The sequence below is a fragment of the Corvus kubaryi genome, unplaced genomic scaffold (assembly GCF_017639235.1).
Source record: "Corvus kubaryi isolate FWS band 111438036 unplaced genomic scaffold, C.kubaryi_AGA036_p1.0 37384, whole genome shotgun sequence".
Lineage (NCBI taxonomy): Eukaryota > Metazoa > Chordata > Aves > Passeriformes > Corvidae > Corvus > Corvus kubaryi.
Genome location: NW_024581126.1, coordinates 2,658,757 through 2,681,318, shown reverse-complemented (window position 1 = coordinate 2,681,318; position 22,562 = coordinate 2,658,757). Strand labels below are relative to the sequence as shown.

Here is a 22,562-nt window from a genome sequence, read left to right as displayed (position 1 = left end):
TGTATCTAAGAAACAGTTACTGGAAGTGTGAAATGCATGTTCTAACCTTAAAAGATTAGAAGGCAACTAATGCAGTGATAAAGCAAATGTTACATCCTCTTCAGATGAAGTTGATGCCTGGCAAGTATATATTAAGAGGGGAAAAAAAAGTGGTTGTGCCATGGTAGAAAGTGGCAAAGAGAACAAGGAACTTGGGTCTTGTTACAGAGTACATGAAACAACCACCATGACTGAAATGAAACTAGATGTGTACATCAAGGGCCAGAAAAATGTAAAAACATACAGAGGTGTAAGCACGGGCTCTTTGTAACCCTGACATGTTAGGCTTGGAAGAGCCTGTCAGGGAATTTTCTGGCAAACAGTGGCAGATGCAGCCTTTCAGTCTACAAAAGTGCATTTCTGTGATACAAACAGGGCTAAGTGTTTGGTATTCCAGAACCTGACCCTGGAAATTCTGGTTTGTTAAACATCACGGAGGCCTTGCCAGAAGTCTGGCAGGGGCCTGACAGATTTTAAGTCCTCACATGATTCAACTGGTTCTGCAGGATTAATTTGGGTCCAGCATAGTTAACACAGTGCAAGAATTTAAAAGATACTCCAGGAGTTGTGCCTGCATTGTATTAGTTTGTCCTCCTGCTCCAGTCTGTTCTACAACAACATAAGGAAGAGACGACCGACATAACATAGATTAGGCTCTTGATTCACACAGTAAAGCAGCCCAAAAATTCCTGGAGCTAAGCTTGGCCTAAAGGCAGCAAAGCCATGTTTCAACTGCACTGCACCTGGTACAATAAAGCCATCTATGTCTTAAACCTTATATTACCTTTATCCTCCCTCTCTTCCTACAATCAGCATTCCACTCTGCTCTTCCTTTCCACACTACCAAAGCTCTGTATTAGCTAGAGACAGCATGGTAATTTATTATTCACCTGGCTGCTTTTGGCAGTGCCTTCCAAAAGCCAGGATCTGGGAAGCAGGATGCAGAACCCCCTGCCTGAGAGTGGGTCAAAGCTAAGAGCTCTGATTTGTCAAAGATTTCTCACCTGCATCATACAGTCTCACATTTACATTTTATGTACAGCACAGATGCAAATTAACTGTGCAGTCCCTTCTTTGTACTGATCCCTGTGACTGCCAATGAAAACAGCACCCAAAACCTCAGAACCGGTCACGGAAGCAGCAGATGAAACCTGAAACAGGAAAGGCACCTGCAATCCAACCTCTGCCCAGCTTCAGTTTCCTACAGCAAGGCACATTTGGAACCCTCAGAACACTGTGCATGCTAAGCTAGAGACCTTGTAGCCAGCACTAGGCTGGTCTACAGCAGCTGCGGTGTGGGAAGGGAACAAGGCCCAGCTGCCCCCATCACCAGGCTCTGCTGTTCCTCCCTCCAGGGACACTGGATTTAGATACCTCATGCCATGTCACACCACAGCCAAGCTCACTGAAGGGACCCCTCTGGCTACACCACGGGGTGAGTGGGAGCCTCTATGCTGAAAACGCCACGGCAGTGTTGCTAAAGACACTGGGATCTAAATAGGGCCTATGGCAACATTAGCAGTCAGAAACAGAAGTCTGCCAGGTGAGAAAAAAGCTGTTCTTTAAAATGAAGAAAACCGAGGGAAGGGACCATAACAAAATTTAGAGACTTCTAGGAAAGCAGAATGCAGAGGCCTTCATTAAGAGGATGGTGCACTATGAATAAAAAAATAAAAATAAACCCAACCTATAAGAGCTTTTTTATTAATTTGAAGTGCACCCAACATGAACACAGTAATAATAATGGGTAAAAAGATGAACCTTAGTATGGACCGAAGTCACAGGTTAGATTATGTGCTTTACATAGGCTGCAAATAACAATTTATAGGTTTTGGAATGCTAAACCCCTCTGAGATATGGCATAGCAGTATTACATCTGCTACTTTTATGCAGTATACAGACAGTAACTCAGCCTTCTGCCTATCAAATTCTCCCTTGCAAAAGAAAATAAAGCCTCAAGTCAGCATTGTTGAAGTTAAACAGTAACACTTTGCAAGCTACAGAAGCACACATGCTACTTTAACAAACAGCTTAATCACGCTATGAAACATCAATGTATTTTTAAAAACCTATTGGAGTGGGAAATTAAATCTGGAACATACTACACACCAGCATTAACAAAATTTTGCTGTAGCATATTCTTCTTTGCAGCCACCTGTCTCACGATGAAGGGAACCATTCTGAAGAGTCTCTTGCTCAAACATACTCCAAGTACACTTAACTAGCCTGATCAGCTTGGAGCACACAGGGAAATTTGGGAAATTACCCTAATGAGGCAGAAACTGAGTATTTTACACTCTGAGCATTACATTTCCTATACCCACCCTGTCCACCAAAATAGCGATCTTATAAAATTTACACACCACCCTTCAGGGGTACATGCCCAGACACACAGAAATGAACCTGTTTTGTAAGAAACGATCATTCTACAAAGAAAAAGCTACTTCAAAAAGCACTAAGCCATCAGCTTAATTTTAAGTATTTCTAAAGGCTACACTGGCCACTAAGAAACATGACTTTTATCAATCACTCTTCCCTCAATCGGGAACTTGCATCCCCACCCCTCCAATTACTACCGATTTTAAACATAATCCCAAATACTATAAAAAGCCATTTTGGAGGAACACTGCCAGTAAGTCAGAGATTGTTCACGCTAATACCAGATTTTAAAAAGTGACATACAGCACTCTGGTGGCACCTCCCTATAAATTAAGAGGTTAGGGTAAACACACGCTTTAGTCTATTAAAAAAAACAAAACAAAACAAAACAAGCCAAACTCCACTGAAACTGTAGTTATTACACAGAATCCCAGAACTATCAGGTTTGGAAGGGTCTTCTGGAGATCCCCATGTTCAACCCTCCAGCCCAGGCAAGGTCACCCGCTGCAGTAGGTTACACAGGAATGCGTCCAGGTGGGTTTTGAATGTGTCCAGAGAGGGAGACTCCACGCCCTCCCTGGGCAGCTGTTCCAGTGCTCTGCCACCCTAAAGATAAAGAAGTTCTTCCTTATGTTGAGGTGGCACTCCTTGGGTTTTAGTTTAGCTCCTTACTAAACAGAGGACATCCTGTACCACAACGAAAATGCGTTTATCAAATAAACGCATTTACACTGTTTCCAGTTTAAGGATTAAGTGTATTTGAATAACGTTTCATTCTGGGGGCAGATGGTGTCGTTAAAGAGGCCTTCTCCATTAAACGCCTGAGTTCAGCCAACGCTCACTTTACATAACACCGCAAACTGTCACTGTAAACAGCTTGTTCCGGGTTGCAGTTTTCTTCCCAAGTCCGCTGTGTTCAGCGACCAGGCGAGACCACGACAGCGGGGCTCGCCGTGGCGTCCATTGTCCACCTCGCCCTGAGCCAGGAAGGCGAGGGCTGAGCGAGCCGGAGCTCCCGGCGCGTCACCGCCTGGGCCGGGGCGGCTCCACGCCGCGTTTCCCCCGCTCGCGGCAGGGCACACGGACCTACTTCCGACGGCCGGGAGGGCAGGGGAGCCCCGGCCGGGCTCAGAGCCCGGGACAAGGCCGCGGTCCCCCCGGCCCCCGCCGCACGCCCGCCCTCGCCGAGCCCACACCGCACCGCTCCCCTCAGGGCGCGGCCTGCGCCCACCCGGGCCCCGCTCACCTGGTCACCGGCGGTTCCCTCTCCGGACATGGCGCGTTAAAACCGGGCTGGGGCGCGGAGCCCCGGGCGGGTTAAAGCCCCTTAAAAACGCTGCTCCGGCCGCAGCCGCCGCGCCCGGGAGAACGGCAGCGAGAGAGCGGCAAAATGGCGGCGGCACCTCCGGCCCGGGGGCGGGGGAGCGGGGCTGGCGGGAGGAAGTGCGTCATCGGGGCGCGCGGGGGCGGCCGGAAGTGGCCGAAGCGGCGCGCGGAAGGCGGGAGGCTGCGCTGGGCAGGCGCTTCCTCTTCCTTTCCTTTTTCCTCCCCTTTCGCTGTGCCTTCATTCCCTTCCCACACTGTGGGGGCAGAGCTGGCTCCCCGCGGCCGCTCCCGCCCCACACGGGCAGGACGAAGCTGCGGTGCTCGGCCCGGCCCGGCCATGAGAGTCGCGGCGCTGCCGTTCGCTGCCTTCGCTCGCTCCCTGCGTCCTGCGGGACGGGGGAAGCTGAGGGGGTTTGGTGGCTTCCAGCGGCACTTCGCCGGCACTTTGCCTTCGCTGACGTAACGCCAGCGATGGCTGCCAGCCGCAGACTCGTCCCTTCCACCTCCCAAGAGCTCTTGCTAACCGGGGCAAGTTCAAAACACAGGCTGAGATCTCGGTCACAAGACCTCAAGGATACAGGAGGCAGCTCCCCCTAAAGCAACTTCATTTTATTTACAAAATACCCGCTAGCCTGTTCATGCGGAAAGGGCCTTGAATCAGCCACTGCAGGGAAACTGTGCTGTATGGAAAAAAAAATCTGGAGGAGGCTTGGCAGATACCAAGGTGATTTAGCTGCCTTCACAACAGCAGTGTAAGTGTTCTTAAAATTGTGTATTATAGGCATGCAAAAATACATGAAGTAACTCGGTGTCAGTACTGGGGGTTCCTTTCTGCCTCATTTTCCAAAAGTCCCATTCTTAAACCGCAGAAATGTGTGGAAAGAGGACATAAGGAAAACATAATATGCAACCTTCTGAAGCTTCACCTGGGAAAAGTAAAGGGAGCAGAGAGTGAAGAGTTATTTGACTAACTGTGCAGTAGCATTTCTCAGAATTTTGATTCTTCAAAATTGAAATACAAACATGCCTATCAATCTGTCTTGGCAGATAAGCTGTCCTGTGCCTGGAGAACAGTGACTTTGTGATATGAGCCTAATTTGTTGAAAATATTTGAGAAATAAATACAATTTCTTTCCAAAACCCCTGCAATTTTCCAATTCCTTCTTGTAATATTTTTCCATTTCCTATACAGGAACTAATTCCTTCAAAGTAATTGCTTGAAGCAATGCTGGTGAAACCTCTAATTAGACAATACTTATGTTACTCCAGGACTGCAGGGTGTCAGCTGCCTCCCTGGCCTGGCTGAAATTTTTTTCTGGTTCCTTAGGTTTACATTTTGGGGTGAATCTTGCACCTAAGGAGCAGTATTACTTAAAAAAAAAAAGTGTGTAAATGATAGGTTGTGTTTCAAATTAGGTTTGAAAGTGTTTCCTTGTCTTAAATTTAGAGAACAGAGCAGTGTTTAGCTTAACTCAAGTTTTGTCTTGCTGCAACTTAAATTTGGGCCTCATGCAAAAGTCACCTGGCTTGAGTTTGACAGTGCTGTAAATTCATTTTAGTTGGCCCATTGAACAAGGCTGATTTGGGGCTTTCTCCTTGGTGGCATGAGGGCAAATAGTAGGGATGCAACAGCTGAGCTTACAACAAGTACTGAGTTGCAAGTTCCTCCGGCGCAGCCCAAACGTTGTTTTCCAGCCTGGCTGTCCCTTCCCTTTCTTCTGAAGCTGCGTCATCTCCAGGGGAGTAGCTCGAGGCTCCCAGCCCGAGGTAGCTGGGGCAGTGAGGACGTGATTACAGGCCTGGCTGCTTGGAAGGGCTGCACTTTAATTTTCAGATGGTTTGTGATATCAAAGCAAGAGGACATTGCTAATACCTGCTGTGCTGTAGTGATTCATGCTTAGTTCAGTCACTGCTGTGAAATTTAATGGCAAGCCATGAGTTAACTAGGAATCTGTTGTGGATTATACTGCTCTGGGAGGGAATGTGGCAGAAATCAAAAACAAATCTGAAGCTGGTCAGGAATTGAAGACTACTGTACCTACAGGTCTGTGGTACTTAAAACTGGAAGAAAATGAGAACCTAAATAGATGTTGAACCTTAAAGGCTGCCAGGCCAAGATCTTGGCAAACTGTAAGTGAAGCAAATTTGACAGGAGGCTGCTTTCACAGAGTTGGGGGAGTGGTTATCAAACAGACCTGACGTACCTGTCTTCCAAGTGATTTTAGCTGCCACAGCAGCTTATTTTTAATGCTAGTTATGAAATCACAGGTTTTGTGCAACTATAACCACTAAAAACATTGTTTGCAACCTTATTTTCAAAGGGATTCAATCACAGATATAATTATATTAATTATGTCTACTCAGTGCTAGAGAGAAAGTTTAAGGCCCTTAGATTTGAACTGCCCCATTAATTTCTGTGTGTCGGTGCTGAATCTCAAGCTACCAGAATGCAGAGGATACTGAAGATTGTCCTCCCCACTGTGTCACCAGTGTCACCACGCTGTTGGAGTCTGTGGGCTGTCACCCCTCCTCTGAGATGGGTTTCAAACACAGGGTAAAGGTATGTTGACCTGAAAACTGAGAGATCCTGTCTTGCTCTTGGCCAGGGGGATGGTGGGCCCTGGTGGTTCTTCAGGTGAGACTTCTGCAGTGCCTGAGTCCCATATAGAATCCATAATCACTCCTTTTGTATTTGTAAATTGACAACACCATGGGGATTCTGTGAACTAAAAAAAAGAAGGCAGTCTAAGTTAGTATTTCCATAGGCCATAATTAAGAATGAAATTCATCCTTCTGCCAAACTGGTTTCCTCCCCATTTGACATCCAGTGAGCTGTGTCTCACTAATCAGATGCATCAATGTCAAACATGAGGGAGGAAGCAAAACCCAAACAAGCTTTGCTGAGTTTGCTTTCTTGGGCTCTGCACTGGTACTACTGGAGTTTATAGTCAAGAGGGAAGGAAGCGTCTGGGGGGGATTTGGGTGGTGAGGAGGAGAAGGCAGTAGTGGGATTGAAACTAGTTTAGAAATTTAGTGTATAAGCAGAAAACAAAGGTGAATGGACCAGTGAATAACTTGCATGATTAGTAGAAAATAATTACAGCAGACTACATAGTTGCAGTAATATATTTTAATAGTGTAATAAGATGTTAAAAATCTGGATTGAATCCTAGCCTCCTCAACATCAATTCATTTGCTTGAATTGCCTACCATTTAATGCTATTTATTACAGTATTGCATAATTTATTTTTTGTAAGCAGCTTTTCAGTTTTCTAAGAAAAGTATAAATGATCATCACATCGACTAAAGAAGCTTGTTCTAAATCTTGTTCTGTTTTCAATGCAGAGTTCTTTTCCAGTGCAAGTAGTTATTGCCTTTCTATAACACTTCTCGCTGTTGTGGATCATTATTAGTGTTCATCAATGTTTATTTACATTGCCTTGTGGATTCTTTGGAAAATTTACAATAATGAAATGAAATCTGAAGCTGGATCGATCTCTCTGTGGTCAAAGCTGTATTTTAAGGATGAAACACTAAGCAGTGAACATAGTGCTGTAAATTGTTTAAGCCAACAACTGGGTATCCTCAGAGGCAGGGTTACATTGTTTTTTTCCCTTAAGATTTATGGGCAGATATTTATGGATGTACCATTTATAGTGTACATACAGTGAGTCTAATGTCCCGAATGCTGTGGGTGTACAGTCTGTGTGCAGATCAGTTCCCCAGGATGGGCACAGTCAGTCCCACATGTCCAGCAGCCATTCCTCTGGCATTCCTGCATGTCCACTGCCAGGCTGCAAGAGTGTCCAAGGGTCTCAAAATTGGAGAGAGACCGATACCCACCAGCTCTGCCTGGACAAAATTTCTAGGCAGAAGAGTAGAAATCTAGAAAACCTCAAATTACACCACGAAGTTAAAAAAAAACAGCACACAAAAAAACCCAAACAAACAAACAAAAAAAAAAACCACCAAACCAACAACAGCAACAATAACAAAAAAACCAACTGAAAAATGCTATTTGTTTGTGTACTGGATCAAAGTGGAGTCCAAATGAAGCCTTGCAGCTGGAGGGAGCAAGATGAGGTAATGTCTACAAATAGCAGCACAGTTCACTGATTGCAGCGTTGTCAAATTTTTGAGTGTTTGTAAGCTAAGTATTTTTGAAGTCGTTAAAATGTGCCTGATGACCACTAGCATGGCTACATGCGTTCTTGTGGCTTGTCCGGGTCGGCCTGTGCCCACTCGGTGTCCCCAGCGCTGTGACTCACCCGGGAGGTGGCAGACAAACACCGCTGCGGCTCGGCTGGAAGCGGAGCGAGGGGACGAGCTGCACGTACCTGGCAGCCGCCCAACAGGGAAAATGGCACGGCAACAACTTAGGGGGTTTTGTGTCTGGATTACAGGACTTTTTCCTGCCACATTGTTGTTGGACATCACAAGTGTCTTTCTGTGAATTCTTCTGTCGAGTCACAGCTTGCAATGATGAATCATTTTAAAAGTATTCTAACTTTACCTTATTTTAGGAAAAAGTCACGCACATTTTGGGTGTAAGGGTTTTAACAGTTAATAAGAAGGGCAGAAAGTAGAAGCATATGGAAGGAAAATAGTCATCAAAGGATGATTGGAAATCAAAGAGGGAACTTGCCAGTAGGCAGCATAGAGATCATCCAACAAATAAAAGGGAGAACAAAATGAGGTGGGGCAGAACATACTTACTTGTAATTGGTGTTATGCTTTTGCATAGCAGTATTTAGTCTCAGGTGTTTTCTAGTGTATGTTTACTCTAGTTGCAAATATACAGACAAAGCCTTTTTAAAACCATAGTGATGATTGCAGTTATTTCTCAATTAAAGCCAGTGATACAAAATTTAGTGGTCATTGTGATTATTGGATATAATACTATAGTGCTTCCAAAAACTGCTAGTGATTAACAACAAATAAAAATTGACTATCTAAGCATAATGTTGCTTGCACACAAATGCCTTCTACTTAGCTGAATAATCCAATCATCATAAAATGATGTGTGAGAGTGAGTTTATAAGACATTAGGTGCTGTTCATTTTCATAATATACTGGAAAACATAAGCCCAGAACATCAGAGGTTTTCAAACCTTGGGGTGTTTTGGGCAGAACTTTTGTTTTCTTAAATACATGTTGTCCACAGCTTGGAAGCTCACCCTGATGACATAAATCCTACCTATGCAAGCGCTGTGTTTGTGCAGCCTGGAGAAACAGGAAAGGTGGAACTAACTGGCCACCCGGTCCACCTGTAATGGGGGTGGGGAGGTTGCTATGCAACTTTAGTATTTGATGTTTTGCTTGAAAGCTCAGCTCTAGGAAACAAGGGTTTACATAAGAATCAATCAATCTTTCTTCTAAGTTTGTTTCCTTCTATTATGAAACAAAGCGTGTTTGTGTGATGCAAGTACATCGCAAGCTCCCAGAAAACTAGAAGCAATGTGAAAGAAACCAAAGTCTGGGCTTGTTTCAATCTCCTTATTTTAGGCAAACTTGATTTACAAATCTTGGAAATGCCAAGATGCATTCCTGGTGCTGGAATAGTAACCACCCCCTCCTCCTACATTCACAGTGTACAGCTTGATCCGCAAAATACCCCCTGCTTCAGTTCACCTTGGGAACCCGTGGTGACTGTCCTGTGTGTCCCACCTTAACCTACATTTCTGTCTCTAATGAGGCCATTGTCAGAGATTATTGTTACCAAAGCTAATTTTGAAGAAATGACTGATGTTCCTGACCTCTGTGTGAATCTCCTGTACTGCTGATGTCACCTAGTCCAGACCTGCATGCTGCACATGAAATCACAGCCCCGTGTGTTTACCCCCGTGTAAATTTACCTTGACAGATTGCATGCACTTTGAATTAAGGACTGTGTTTTCATACTTATCTCTAAAGCATCTGGGTACCATGGTGATCATACCAGACAAGCAGACAGATACACTTGTGCTTGGTGGTAGCTGCAATGCTGGGGTCTTTTTCCATAAGAAGCTGGGATTCATGTTAATGGAGCTGTGTTCTGTAGTAAAAGCAGTGATTCCAAGTTTTCTTTTGTGCCATTTTTTATTAAATTAATAAGGACACAAAGCTAAGGAGGTGCTTTTATGTTCTCTCTATTAGCTAAGCTTATGCTGCATTTGAACCTGAAATGATGCCTCAGCTCAATCACCATATGCTGTAGTAGAATTTGCTTTGTTGTTGTATTTCTGACATAGTATAACACTGCACTTTGAAATCTCATTTAAGGGAAATGTCTCAGCCTAAATATAAGAAAAAGTACCCTTCAGGTCAACAGTCTGAAAAGTATTGCCTCTTCCAGGCAGCTCTAATTATGTATTGATTGAACTTAAATCTTGCATTACAGTTCATTTCATGTTACATGTGTGCATTTGTTATTTTTTTCCTTGTGTTGTTTTTACAGTTTTAAAATAATAATACATGGGTGAGTGTTTTCTCTGGAATGGCCATTTCATTTTATTAGCATACAGTGGGCAATGAGGCAGAAAAGGGAATGTCATTCTTAGATATTAGTACTTGTTCCAAGTGGCATCCTTCCAAAGACTGGGGACAGTTCCTGGGAAAAGTACTCAAAATGTAATGGTCCTGCAGTGATTTAACACAAAAAAATGAGGTACCTTGGATTTTTATTATATTTGTTTGCTCTTTGACCAGAAATGATGTGTCTTTATTTCTCATCATTAAGGCTTTCTGTTGTCACTCTTGTTGTGGTCATTTGTCTTGGTTTTGTTCCTTGGAGCAAAGAACTAGAGCTGCTATGTATCAGAAGTATGCATCCATTATATGAAAAACAGATTTTCAATGCAAATTTGGTCGAAAATGAATGAATCCCACAACTTTCTCTCTTTTTTTTTTTTTTTCCTTCTGTAATTCGTTAGAAATCATGAGCACAGAAGGATGTGTGTATCCCAGCACAATTTGGAAGTGCCGTCCACTCAGATGTGACAGTAGGTTTGGGAACGTTGTCAACACTAATTACCTTGTAAATCCAGGTGCCTATTGCAACAACTGTAGCTTTCCCGGTTACAAACATACTGCTAGGAGATTTGAAACAGTTAAGCAGTGATTGTTTGCACAGAATGGGAGAAACAAGCCTTTGGGCTGTTGTTTGGATGCTGAAAGGACCAGGGCACTTTCTCACAAAGCTTTACGCAGTATGGAAAGCTCTAGACCCACTGTGGCTCCGACGTCAAAATGTGCTTTCTGCAGAGTGTGCTCCCGTTCCTGGGTGAGAGAGAGCCCATGGAAGAATCGCTGCTCTGACAGGACAGAACCAGGGCAGTCCATGGAGTGTGTCAGTGCAGTCTGACAAAGTTGCTGCTGATGCTTTCGTTCAGCTTCTGAAACTCCCGTTGCTGTCTCCTTGCAGAAATGCTGCGTGTCTAAAGCGCAGCAGGTCTCTAATTAGGGAGAACAGCGTCAATTTCTATGTGTTAACTTTGCTCCTACTAAGAAATTCTCTTCAGGAGCCTCCTTTGTTTCGTGCTCCCCAAGATTAATAAAGAAGTTATTCCTTAATTTCTTTAGGGTGCAGTCAAGAAATAACAGTGTGTTGTGGTCCTGTGTGAGCAGGAATGCTTGGGATACAGAGCCAAGCTGCTGTTTGTGTGTGCTGGTGAGATCGGGAACATGGCAGCAGTGTGGTATTATGGAGGGATGTCCAAGTGGTGGTGAAAAGCGAGTGGCAATTTACTTCTTGGTTCAGATAATGAAGACAATGTTAAAGGAGTATGATAAGTGAACGGATGATTCTGCATGTGTGATAGAGTGAAGGATGGCACTGCCATAGTGTCTTGTAAGTTACTTGCTCATTAAAGGATGTAACTGTGTTTAGTAACTGAAAGACAGCGGCTGGTTTCGTGGAGTACTTAAAGGACTGAGTGCATTGTGTGTGTTATCTAGCTCGATGTGCTTTTCTCCAGCGCTATCTCTGTCCTCGTGCTGCCTTTTGTTTCAGCCTTTGCTGGGTGACTCATCTTTATAATACGCATTTGCTACAATTATCTGCTGGGTTTCGTAATGAATCCCACTCCTTCCTTTTGCTGCTCTTCTTTTCAGGCTTGCTTTGAGAATTCATGGTTATAAATTCATGACCTTTTTTTTTTTTCGTTTTTCTCACAGAAGGTACTAGTCACCAGCGTTAAAGAACCATGCCTAAACTATGTGCTAAATCATTATATATATTTTGTTTTCCGAACAAATTCAAGTCTGTAAGGAAAAGTACTGCTGTATGCACCAGAAAAGGGAGGTCACTGTAAGAAATGTAAGTTAATACAAAGCAGTAATGAAGAAAAATGCCGCTGTTTTAAATACAGTGGTAAATGACCCTTACAACGATGATAAATTTCAAACCCGTATTTGCTCACGTTTTCAAAGGCTTCAGAAGAATACTGTGGATTAAAAACTGTTAATGATTGTTTTATCCTTCTCCTTTGTGCTTAAAAGCTGGAGCAGCTGTCACCAGCACTCATACAGAACCACTGCTATCTGGAAGAATTAACTGCTTAGATTAAATATATTTAAAGTGTCTCTACAGCTTTTTAAAACGCCTATCTCTACATGCATATATAAAATTGAGGAAACAACTTCAGTTTCTCTTTTCCAGCTGAATTTAATTTGTTCTGATTTTTGCATTTAACTCCTATTAAAAGGGAGGACACACAGCACACGATGGTAACAACATAGACAAAGGCATTTATAAACCCCAGACATAAGGTGTCTGGGTGAAAAGGCAATTTCAGTCCTGCATCTGGAAGTTCTGGGGTTTTTTTTCCTTCTAAATCAGTTTGAAATATTTCATATTATTAAAATACTTTTTAGCTACGACTGGCCGTAGGAGCTGTTTTTTCGGTGCTCTTGCTTCTGTATACTCAGAGCATTGCTTATACATTTTTCTCATATCTTGTGTGCTTGACATAGAGTTCTAGAACACAAACTGAATTGTTACCAAATGTGGGCCAAAAACTACATTTAGGGTGATAGAGTGTGTTCTCTCAGAGCCATCTGACAGAGCTTTCTGGTAGCATTGCCATCTATTTCAGTAAAACATCTGAGTGACACACAACAACAAATGACTGAGAAATTCCAGTAATGTAAGAAAGAGGAATGAAAACCAAGCAACTATTATGAGAGAAATTATTTTACCTTTTATTTTTGTGAATTCAGAAAAAATATTATTCCTAATGATTAGCTGAATATATAAGATTAAATTAAATTAATTAGTTTTTCATTTTAGAAAGATTTTGAATAAATATGTTTTCCCATTGTAGGCTGAGAAAAAAAGGGGAAATGAATACTTTAGGCACTTGTAAAATGATAAAATTCAGAGAGACGTTTGTGTTGCTATTTTGTGATCAATACTTACAATAACTATAGAATATCCTTTACAGGTATTGTCCAGATTTTTTACTGAGAGTAAAGAGAAGATCTCGTTAGTTGGCCTTCTGTGTAGCTCTTTCCAGGGATTAATGCAGCTGGCTTCTATTACGAAAGGACACATACTGAAAAAAATGTCTGAAACAACATTTAGAATGCAGTGTCAAAATGTACAAGAATTAAACCTGCCATAGACTAAAACAGATGCCGAGAGCTTGAGGGGGGATAGAGCAAGAGAAGTGTAGTAGCCCTTTGCTTTCTCTGTAGCCAATTTTGTAAATAAAAAATATAAGATACAAGGCTAAAATTTTCAATGTATCAAAATGTGTATAATTTGTCTTCTTCATATCCTAGGCACCCTTGAACAGCACTGAAATTTACTGTCAAGTTCATCTCCAAGGAGTAATGAATGCTTAATATTGCAGTGTAATTTGAAAATACTATAAAAATAAAAAAACCCCAGACCTGGCTTCGCCATTACTAAAGGAAGAATAAGTCCAAACATGCCATCTGAAGAGTTTGTACTTTCCCCATGGCTTTCTTGGATCTTTATTTCTTCTCTTTAGATTGTCCTTGTCTTTGGATTAAATTCTGATCCTAGAGAAGTTAATTGTAAAGCTCACAAAGATCTTACTGCAAAGAATCATCACTTGCTGGAATTTGCAAAGCTTCAGCTCAAAATAGGGTTTCAGTATATTTGAGGTGGCCATCTCGTTTCCCAAGTGCAATGCTGTTTTCCTCACATCAGCTGTGTCAGATCCTGTAGACTGTTGCATTTGTCCCCTAATTGCAAGAATAATGTCTTGTCCCTAACAATTACTATAAAAATGTGCAGAGGTGCTGTAGTTCCAGAGTAAATTGTTTCCTTGACACCTATTGACCCTTCAAATCCTTTTAGGAACTGGCTATCTGAAAAAAATCACAAAATCATTATTGAATTTACCGTCTGGCCTCCATCTTTCCTCTCTGCCTGTTTCCTGACCAGAAAAGCAAAAAGCTATAAAAAAAAAAACCATTAAAAAGAGGGGTGTTCAGTCCAGACTGGTCTGGCAGCTCTAGGCTGTTTGAGTAGGGGAAAAGTAAACAGCTTTTTAAAGAAAGATTACAATTGCAAAGAGTAAAAAGGTAAACCCAGAAGAAGACACATTAGCTTGTTTACTTGCTTACCTCTTAAACTTTGCCTACCAGCTTTTGAGAGTCCTGTCACATCCAGCTCTGCTATTCATAAAGCATCTGTCCTGCTTTTTTCATTGCTGCTTTTGCTGCCAATGGTCTGCTTGCAGCTCATCAGTTCTCCTTTACTATAGGCTAGCTCCCCTACAAAGGCATCATGTGAAATCCAGAACAGGGTTTGGGTACTGTAAAATGTCACTAATCTGGTGGGTACTGAGCTGGAATGTTTTCCTAACAGGATCCTGGATCTGCCCTGTTCTATCTCAAGGCTAACACTTTTTTTTTTCCTTTCTTTTTTTTTTTTTTGTCTCTTCTTTCTTACCGAATATTTGATTTAGTAAATTGCATTCAGACAGGGTTAAAAAAAAAAAAAGGGGTAGAAGACATTTAGGAAAAGACTCCAAAGCCAATACTTACTTTGGTAATTTCTGTGGAATAATTTGTGCCAGTAACTGTGTCACATCGCTCTGCACAGCACTGGGATTTGCACGTTTGTCATGGGTGACACAGTCTTACTTCATATTCTCTTTGAAAATGGGAAGGTAGGGAGTAAACAGGCTCCTCCCAGACACTGCTGAAGTAGCTTTAGGACTACAGAGTACGTGCCATGGTACTCATTAAGTTGTGCCCTGGTTTCCTCAAGTATCCCAGTGTAGGAGTTGTTACTGAGGCAACACGGGGACTACTGTGCAACTCCCATAAAAACAAGTCACTGGGGTGTGTCAGGCGTCTACATGTACATACACAGGGCTCTGCATTAACATTTGCCTTCTTTTTTTTGAAGTTAAGCAACTGAGAAAAGCAAATGGGGATGGAAATAGTCTTTTAAACAGAATACTTGAAGGATTTTTCAATATTTTGATTTTATATTACTTTTCTGTGTTTGGCTTTGGGTAGGAGAGAACAGAAATGCTGCTCGTTAGCTGACCTCAATCTTCATGAGACAGATGAGTGAGTGGCTTTACCAAATGGCAGTTGCCTCCTCTGTCGAGTCTGATACTGAAGGGTGAGCAGAATCATTCCAGGTTGGACTGGGAAGAGTAATTTCTCCATTTGATATAGAGAATTTTCTCAATGGAGCCACCAGTGTTTTGTCCGTGCCTGCTGCACAAAGGTGAAGGATACAACCATGTTGTTCTAAACAAGCGTGGTTGTGGTAGTTGGAGTGCTCTGCTGGGGTCACAGCTTTTCCATTTGGCTGGAAACAGAAGGGAAGCAGGAACCTGTCCAGTTAGCCCCAAATGGAAGAACAGACCCTAGAGCCAGGCAGCAGACACAGTTCTCTCATATTAAGTCACAAGTTGCATATAGTCGTTTGTCTAACCTTTTTGGCTTTTTGTGTCTGTAGAGCAGATGTTAATGCACCTGAAAATAGCAAGTCTGAAGTTTATTTATTCATCCTTCTTTCATATTTTAAAGCTTGTGTGTATATTTATATATGTATGTATAAAAATATGTATACAAATATGTCTGACAGGAGCCTTCCATGGTAGTCCCTGACCCACTCATTGGCATCATGCACAGCTGACTCCGATGTATCTGCTCTGTTCTCCAGAGCCCATTCTGTATGGTCACATCCATGCTGCTTTTGCTGCTAGGGTGAGCACAGACTGTAACTGGAATTACAAGGCACTGACAGGCTTCCTGCATATGCCATCTCTTGGAATAAAAATCCCTATTTTTTCCTATCCTCCCTTGAAGCAGAATATGTGTAGATACTGTTCTACGGTGGCCCTTTGAAAGTCCTCTTGAAAATCTTTGTGAAAGTGTAAAAGGCAGGCAAGCCTTGCAAGTTGTGTGTCTAATACTTGTGTACCCAAGATGTGTTTTCTGCTCAAATTCTGCATTCTAGGGCATGTTTATTTGTAATAGAAATGTCCTGATAATGGGAATCTCAGACAGGTAATGTGAGATCTTCATGTAGTAGTGCTTGCTGGGTTACTAATTTCAACATTGCTTGTTTTGGCAAGCTGCTCTATGTTGCCTAACTCTTGTTCCGCAGGTGCCACAGACAGGTCCAAGAAACGAAAGATTCCTTTGAAATGCACCCAGGATTTTGTTAGGAGGATTTAGAGGAGTCTTGGAGTAGCTCAATTTGCCGTGGTGGTGAAGTATATGGGCATCCCTGAATTTAAGACTGGCTTGACAGACCTGGGAGGAAGCATATTTCTGTGAGTGCTTTGTCTGGTGTAAATACCTGTTGGGAAAGGTCCATCCCAGGCTACTTTTCCACCTGGTTCTGGGTTTCCTTGCCAGTTTAGTCAGGCAACTCATTTCAGACTGTAGCCAGATGATAAGATGGCATATAAGCACTGTGATTGCAAAATCATGATTAAAAATTTTTTTTAAAAGGGGGTGAAGTGCTAGAAAGTGCTAGAAAGAGGAGAAATCATATAAAGACTCTGAACTACTGATGGTCTTAAGATTGATTAGGCTGAAAGTTACCTTCATGATCATAATTGTATGCTTAAAATACTGAGACCGGAAGAGCGTCAGGATACTGAGACGTGTTGGCAGCATCCATGTGTTTGAAAAGGTTAGGCAGAAACAAAATGTACTCTACTCAGGAAAAAAAGGGTACATATCAGGGCTTTATCTTAGCGGGGTGTCCAAGACAAGTCTCTGCATCTCCTGAATTTTTTGTGCATGGGTTGCCACATGCATTGATCTCTATGCACAGGTTTTATTGTACCAGCATGGAGGTACTGGGGAAAGATTAGCTCTGAAAAGCAAGTTTTAAAATAATTGCTTTAGAGCAATTTTAAAAGATGTTTTTTCTTTTATTCAACCATGAAATGGAAGTGTCCCGCTGATGGCTCCAGCATATTTTTTAATTGAATAATTAGCATGGATAATAAGCATTCAACAGCGTTTTTGTTGATAATCGCTGGGTTTACTAATCTCCCAGAAGGTGGGATGATTCAGAATCTTTTAATGCCCCAAAATAGAAGATAATTAAAACCCTACACATACAACTTGGAATAGAAATGAGTACAAACGGTGAAGAGAAATTAGAAAATGAGCTTGAGGGGAAAGGATGGTGGTGGTGGGGATAAGAGTCCTAGGTACTAAGAATAGTAAGGATACTTATGAATTGGCACGTTTAGTACTTGGAGTTTTCCTGACTCTGTCACACTTTGCTCTCACCAACGCTGTGTACAGTGGGGCTCAGCAGGGATTCAGTAGTCACACGTGTTCAGAGGAGTGGGTGTTACCCGAGTCAGCTGCTGAAAATTGTATGTGCAGTAATCTCGAGTGAGCTGACCATGGTGAGAGGGCGCTGCAAGGGTTTTGTGGGGAGGGTTAGCTCATATAATCACTGATACGTCGGTCCCAAAGAACGCCCAGTGAGGAAGTGCCCGCCCTGGCTGTACTGCATCATGCCTCTGTGAGTGGGGGGAGCCCAGAGCCACAGAGTGAACAGGCAGAATTGCACAGTTCAGGTTAATGTGGTGTAACACCTTTCCTTGCAGTAACACCGCTGTGGATGTAGCCCACTGCTTCTGTTCTGTGTATCGCTTACCACATATCACTTACAGTCACTTGACAACAGAGGGGCTCCTGCTTGCTCTTGGAATTAATTCTCATGGGAATGGACAACTGACACAAAGTAGACCACTTTTTCTCTTGCATGTGCAAGAGGTATTATTTTAACATTAACTTTTTCTCCTCTGGAAGAGGCGGAAAAAGCCCTGCAGTCACAAATCTGCCATTTACTTGACTAGATGGAGACAGTCATGATGTGACTGGGCGTAGGATGGAGCCCAAATGGAATAAGGAGTTACTAATCTCATTTCCAGTGTCCATAAAACAAGGCTATTAATTAACCTGTTTAATAAGTTCTGTTTTTACAGAGGTGTAGTGGATACTGGAGACTTCACTATTCACTTCAAAGAACACGTGATCAAGTTCATATTGGCACAAGCAGGGCAGGGCTGGATTTCTCTTCAGTGTGCTTCTCTGCCAAACTCTGTCTATTAAAATACATGAGTGTGTGTTTGAAACATCATTTTCCAGCTTTGAAAAAAGAGATGGTATTCAAAGACAAACATTATTTGCTTATTTGGATACTTGCTTTGGTTTGTGGCAAACATCTGTCATGAAATCAGGAATCTCTAGAGAGGCCTTGCCTGCTCCCACAGAAATTTTTACAGTCCAAAATACTGACACATGGGTGGAAGAGAGAAAGAATACAACAGTGGGCAGGGCATTCCCACCAGTGTAACCTCAAATTGCTCTGACTCTTCCCAGGATGTGATGCCTTCCAAATGAAGACTCAACACAGAAAATTGTTGCTTGCTCAAGGAGCAGTGAAGACCGAAGTATCCTCCAGCCACTAAACAGTTCTGGATTAGATAAGGCAATGGATTTCATGGAATAACCCTCATACAATGGAAGGATACTTACATTGTTGTGCAGTATGGCAAAGCAGCCTGCATGGGAGCTGTTTTGGTCATAAGCCCACATCACTGTACCAGGATAGCTTGGCAGCCTGTCCGTGAGTCTTCCCAGAAGCTTTGCAAGTCAGTAATGCTGTGCATTGGCAGAACTTTGAGGAAAAATTAGGCTGTCTTTTGGAATCGTGCTTGCCTCTAGCAAGTGGTATTGTTTTCTGTCGTGTACCAGGACTCTTCTGCAGACAAACGAACAAAAAAATAAAGCAGATTTGGAGCACTGCTTTCGATGAAAGGCCAGACTCTGCCTGGATTTTGTGCATCAGGTGGTATAAGAGCTACCAAGAGCATTGTGTACCCTTCGCATAGCAAGTAAGCAGGAAAAAATGTATTAATTTCTCCAGCTATGTGTGTACACCTGGGGACAAGTGTTGCCAGGAGGGGAATGGACAAGAGAACCAAGATGATTTCATTGCCCATTAAATCCCTACAAGACACAGAAAGGAGAATCTGTAATGCCTTCTATTCAGGTGGCAGGTCTTAGGAGTCTCTTCTCATTTCAGTGCAGCTGGTTTGGTTTTGGTTTTGTTTTTTTCATTAAAATCCTGCTGTTCTTGAAAAATTCAGTTAATTGAGATTTTCTTGAGCAACTGTTTTAGAAAAGAAAACAAAGTAGTGAGCTTCAAAAACATAAAGACTGGAATTTAAACTAACCCAGTATTTATTATTATTTTGAGGTCTTTCAGACATCTTACTCTAGTTTCTAGGTCTATATCACACTTTCACACACATTCTCATACCAACTATCTCTGGAAGTGCAGGTCTTCATAAAAGCACTACTTTTGCCCCAAAACTCCATGAAGTACTATAGTGTTTTACCACTGCAATGCCAAGGGGGTTTGGGTTGGGGGTTTTTTGAGCATAATATTAATTAAATACTTAAGAAAGGTCTGATACTGCAAACTTCATCCCAAAAGATTATGTGGGGAATTATTAGGCAGTGATTATTCACATAACTAAAAACTGTTAATGTAAAAACATTTTTACAGTAATAAAATCATATACCATAAATATTGTAAATTATTTGACATATAGGGAGTTCTGAATTAAAACTGGGATTTGTTAATAGAATACAGTTATTATCACTGCTGAGCCTTCTTACAATGTCTTTTGTAAATTTTTCCTCCTCCTGATTTTTCCTTCTTTCAGAAGCTGTGATCCTGGAATAGATGGTTTTGAAACTGAATTTTAAATTTCAGGCTTGTATAAACTAAGTGGTAGAGCCATTTCAGAAGCTTTGAATTCACTTTGGGTTGTTCTGTGCTCCAAAAATTCATTCATTTAGTGCTTTGAAGTACAACTGGGATCAGAGAACACATTGTCACTGTTAATAAAATCGTGTAACCTCAACATTATCCATCCAGTTTTGAAATAGAGGAGGGGTGGTGCCTGTATTACTTCACATAATCAAAAGAATAGTTGTTGGTTAATAATTGAAAGTTGCATTCCATATATACGAAGCAGTGGAAATTTCAAAGATTTCAAAGATACTTTTAATATATGTAGGAGTATTGTTTGTTCATGTGCTGGTAGAATTATTGGGAATTCAAACCTGTGCTGGTGTACCAGAGTTCACTTTTTGTTGTAGTCACGAGACGTTTTTTATGGATGACAATCTTTGCAGGTTTTTTTTTTAGCTAGTTATTACTGTGTTGAGCAGCTTGGGATTTAAGAAAACATTTTGTTTAATGTACATTGAATCTGTTTTCATTTTCAGAAGGCTGATGGCCCCTTGCATAGCGTATTATAGTCTTGATAAACTGAATGAAATTGAAGTATGAACTGCTGTCTGAGCTGGCCTTACTACTCCAGTGGCTCACTACTTAAGCATCCAGAAATTTTGAGTTAAGGTTGCATAAAAAGGTAACTCTGTCCTCTCATTTGCATATGCCAAACATGCTGCTTAATTGCTTGAGAGACAAAACTGTGTGCATCCCAAGAGCGAGCATGGCCCCGTCTGCAAGGAAGGGAAAGGAAGTTGTGCCTTGGATTGTCCCATCTTCCAGTTCTGCTGGCAAGGTGAAAGAAGTAAGGTGGTGGGAGTTTTCCTCTTCTCTTGTCCTGTGATTGGAGAAAAATGTAGATTAACCTTTAAATTTCTCTGGGAAGTAGGATACTAAGCAGCATTTCCCTGTGGTTTGTTAAACAGTCCATGATTCTAAAGAGAAGGAGGGTGGTGGGGACCCTGCCTATTACTGTTGCTGGAAACTTTGTAGTAATGCTGCTTTTTTTACTTTGACTTTTTCTTTTTTTTTGCTAGTGAATTATTACTTTTGTCAATATGCATTATTTCATGCTACTAGCAAATGTTGGTAAAAATAATTAGCATATAAGAATGATAAATAGCTTACACACATCAGATACAACTTAAATTGCCTGGATTATCCAAAGAAAAGAGTATAAGTGGTGATATGGCACTGGAGACTTTGCTTGCCAATAACTTTATATACCTCCTTCCACTTTCAAATATTAAAATTCAGGCTAAGAAAACCAGTATTAAATGTTTTCATTTGTTAATTTCCCTGGTTGTGTTTTTGTGTAAGTTATATATAAAGAAAAATCTATTTTAAAAGCTTTTTGCGAAGTCTTTGTCTTCCATCTGGCACGAAGAGCATTTCTGGAGGGGAGGGGAAAGAAACAGAGTACAGTCTGAGGTAAATTTGATAGTAGAAGATGGGATAAAACAAGAGGCACTTAGACTAATTTAATTAATGCCATGGTGGATTTAAGAATATGCTGTCCTCTACAAGCATAAACATAGATCAGTAGCTGAATTAAGGAGGCAGTATTAGACTGCACCTGTTGGGTTTCAAACTGAATTCAGACCTTGTTTCAGTGTTGCAGTTGGGACTGGCAGTTGCTGAAGGGATTAAATTATTTAAAGCCTTCAGCTGGCTAGTGTAGGCTAGCAGTAGCTTATAAAACACTTAATCTATTTTTTTAATCTCTTCATATGTTTGCTTTACTTAGACAGTAAAACTATACATGACACACACCTGCCACATTCTGAAGCTTCTTTGTCAGATATTTTACATTTATCAATTAGAGCAGCCTTTAAACTGTAACCATTTGGGTTTCACTGACAATACACTTCTTGTTAGCCTGCACATTTTCTTTGGTGAGCTCAAGCCCAAACATGAAGTATGCAGACATAAAGTCCTTTTTCCACAATTTATTCTAAAAAAAAGGTTCCCTTCTAAAGGCAAATGCTGCTCTCCAAATAATTAATGCTTACTGTTACCTTTTGGGTAGTCTTTAAAAAAAAGAAACTAATTCCAAACAGTTTGGAGCTGTGGAACTGTTTTTGCAGTCCATTAGTTAACTGCTTACAGGATAGTACAGTAAAGCAGTTAAAAAATAGGTGATACTGTTTAGATTGTTATGTGATATGTCTCTTGTTTCTAGAAAGCCAGGAGTAAGTAATGAATAGCAACAATATGGATTGGTCAGAAAAGCAATTTGGATAGCTGTGCAACACAGGATTAATTAGGCAAATCCTCTTAGGTTTGATAAGCCATTGCTTAGATCTACAGTTTATTTTGTCATTGGTTGCTCCTATTAATGTCTTCTTTCTGTCAGAGTTTATTACTCTGATTTCAGTTTTGCATCATACCTTTTTGTGTCAAAGTGGAGTGCCACTGAATTAACTTACAACCTTCCAAATAATAAGCAGAGAAATGCCTGGAGTCAATTCAAATCAACACTGGCATCCTCTGAAGAGACTTTTAAATAATGAGCTTTTTATATGGGTAATTTCTGTTCAGCAACTGGTGTATGACATCT

At 41.5% G+C, this 22,562-nt stretch overlaps 1 protein-coding gene and 1 long non-coding RNA gene across 2 annotated transcripts in view; one reads left to right on the top strand and one right to left on the bottom strand.

Moving 5' to 3' along the window:
• CSTF3 (cleavage stimulation factor subunit 3) overlaps positions 1-3,850 on the bottom strand; it is a 48,452-nt gene extending 44,602 nt beyond the window's left edge. The window contains exon 1 of the mRNA XM_042035643.1: positions 3,665-3,850. Within this exon, the coding sequence (XP_041891577.1) occupies positions 3,665-3,694 (30 nt within the window). The 5' untranslated portion in view covers positions 3,695-3,850. The remainder of the gene's footprint in view (positions 1-3,664) is intronic.
• Positions 3,851-6,170: 2,320 nt separating this feature from the next.
• LOC121668157 overlaps positions 6,171-22,562 on the top strand; it is a 29,776-nt gene continuing 13,384 nt past the window's right edge. Inside the window, exon 1 of the long non-coding RNA XR_006017276.1 lies at positions 6,171-6,304. This is a non-coding gene — a long non-coding RNA (uncharacterized LOC121668157). The remainder of the gene's footprint in view (positions 6,305-22,562) is intronic.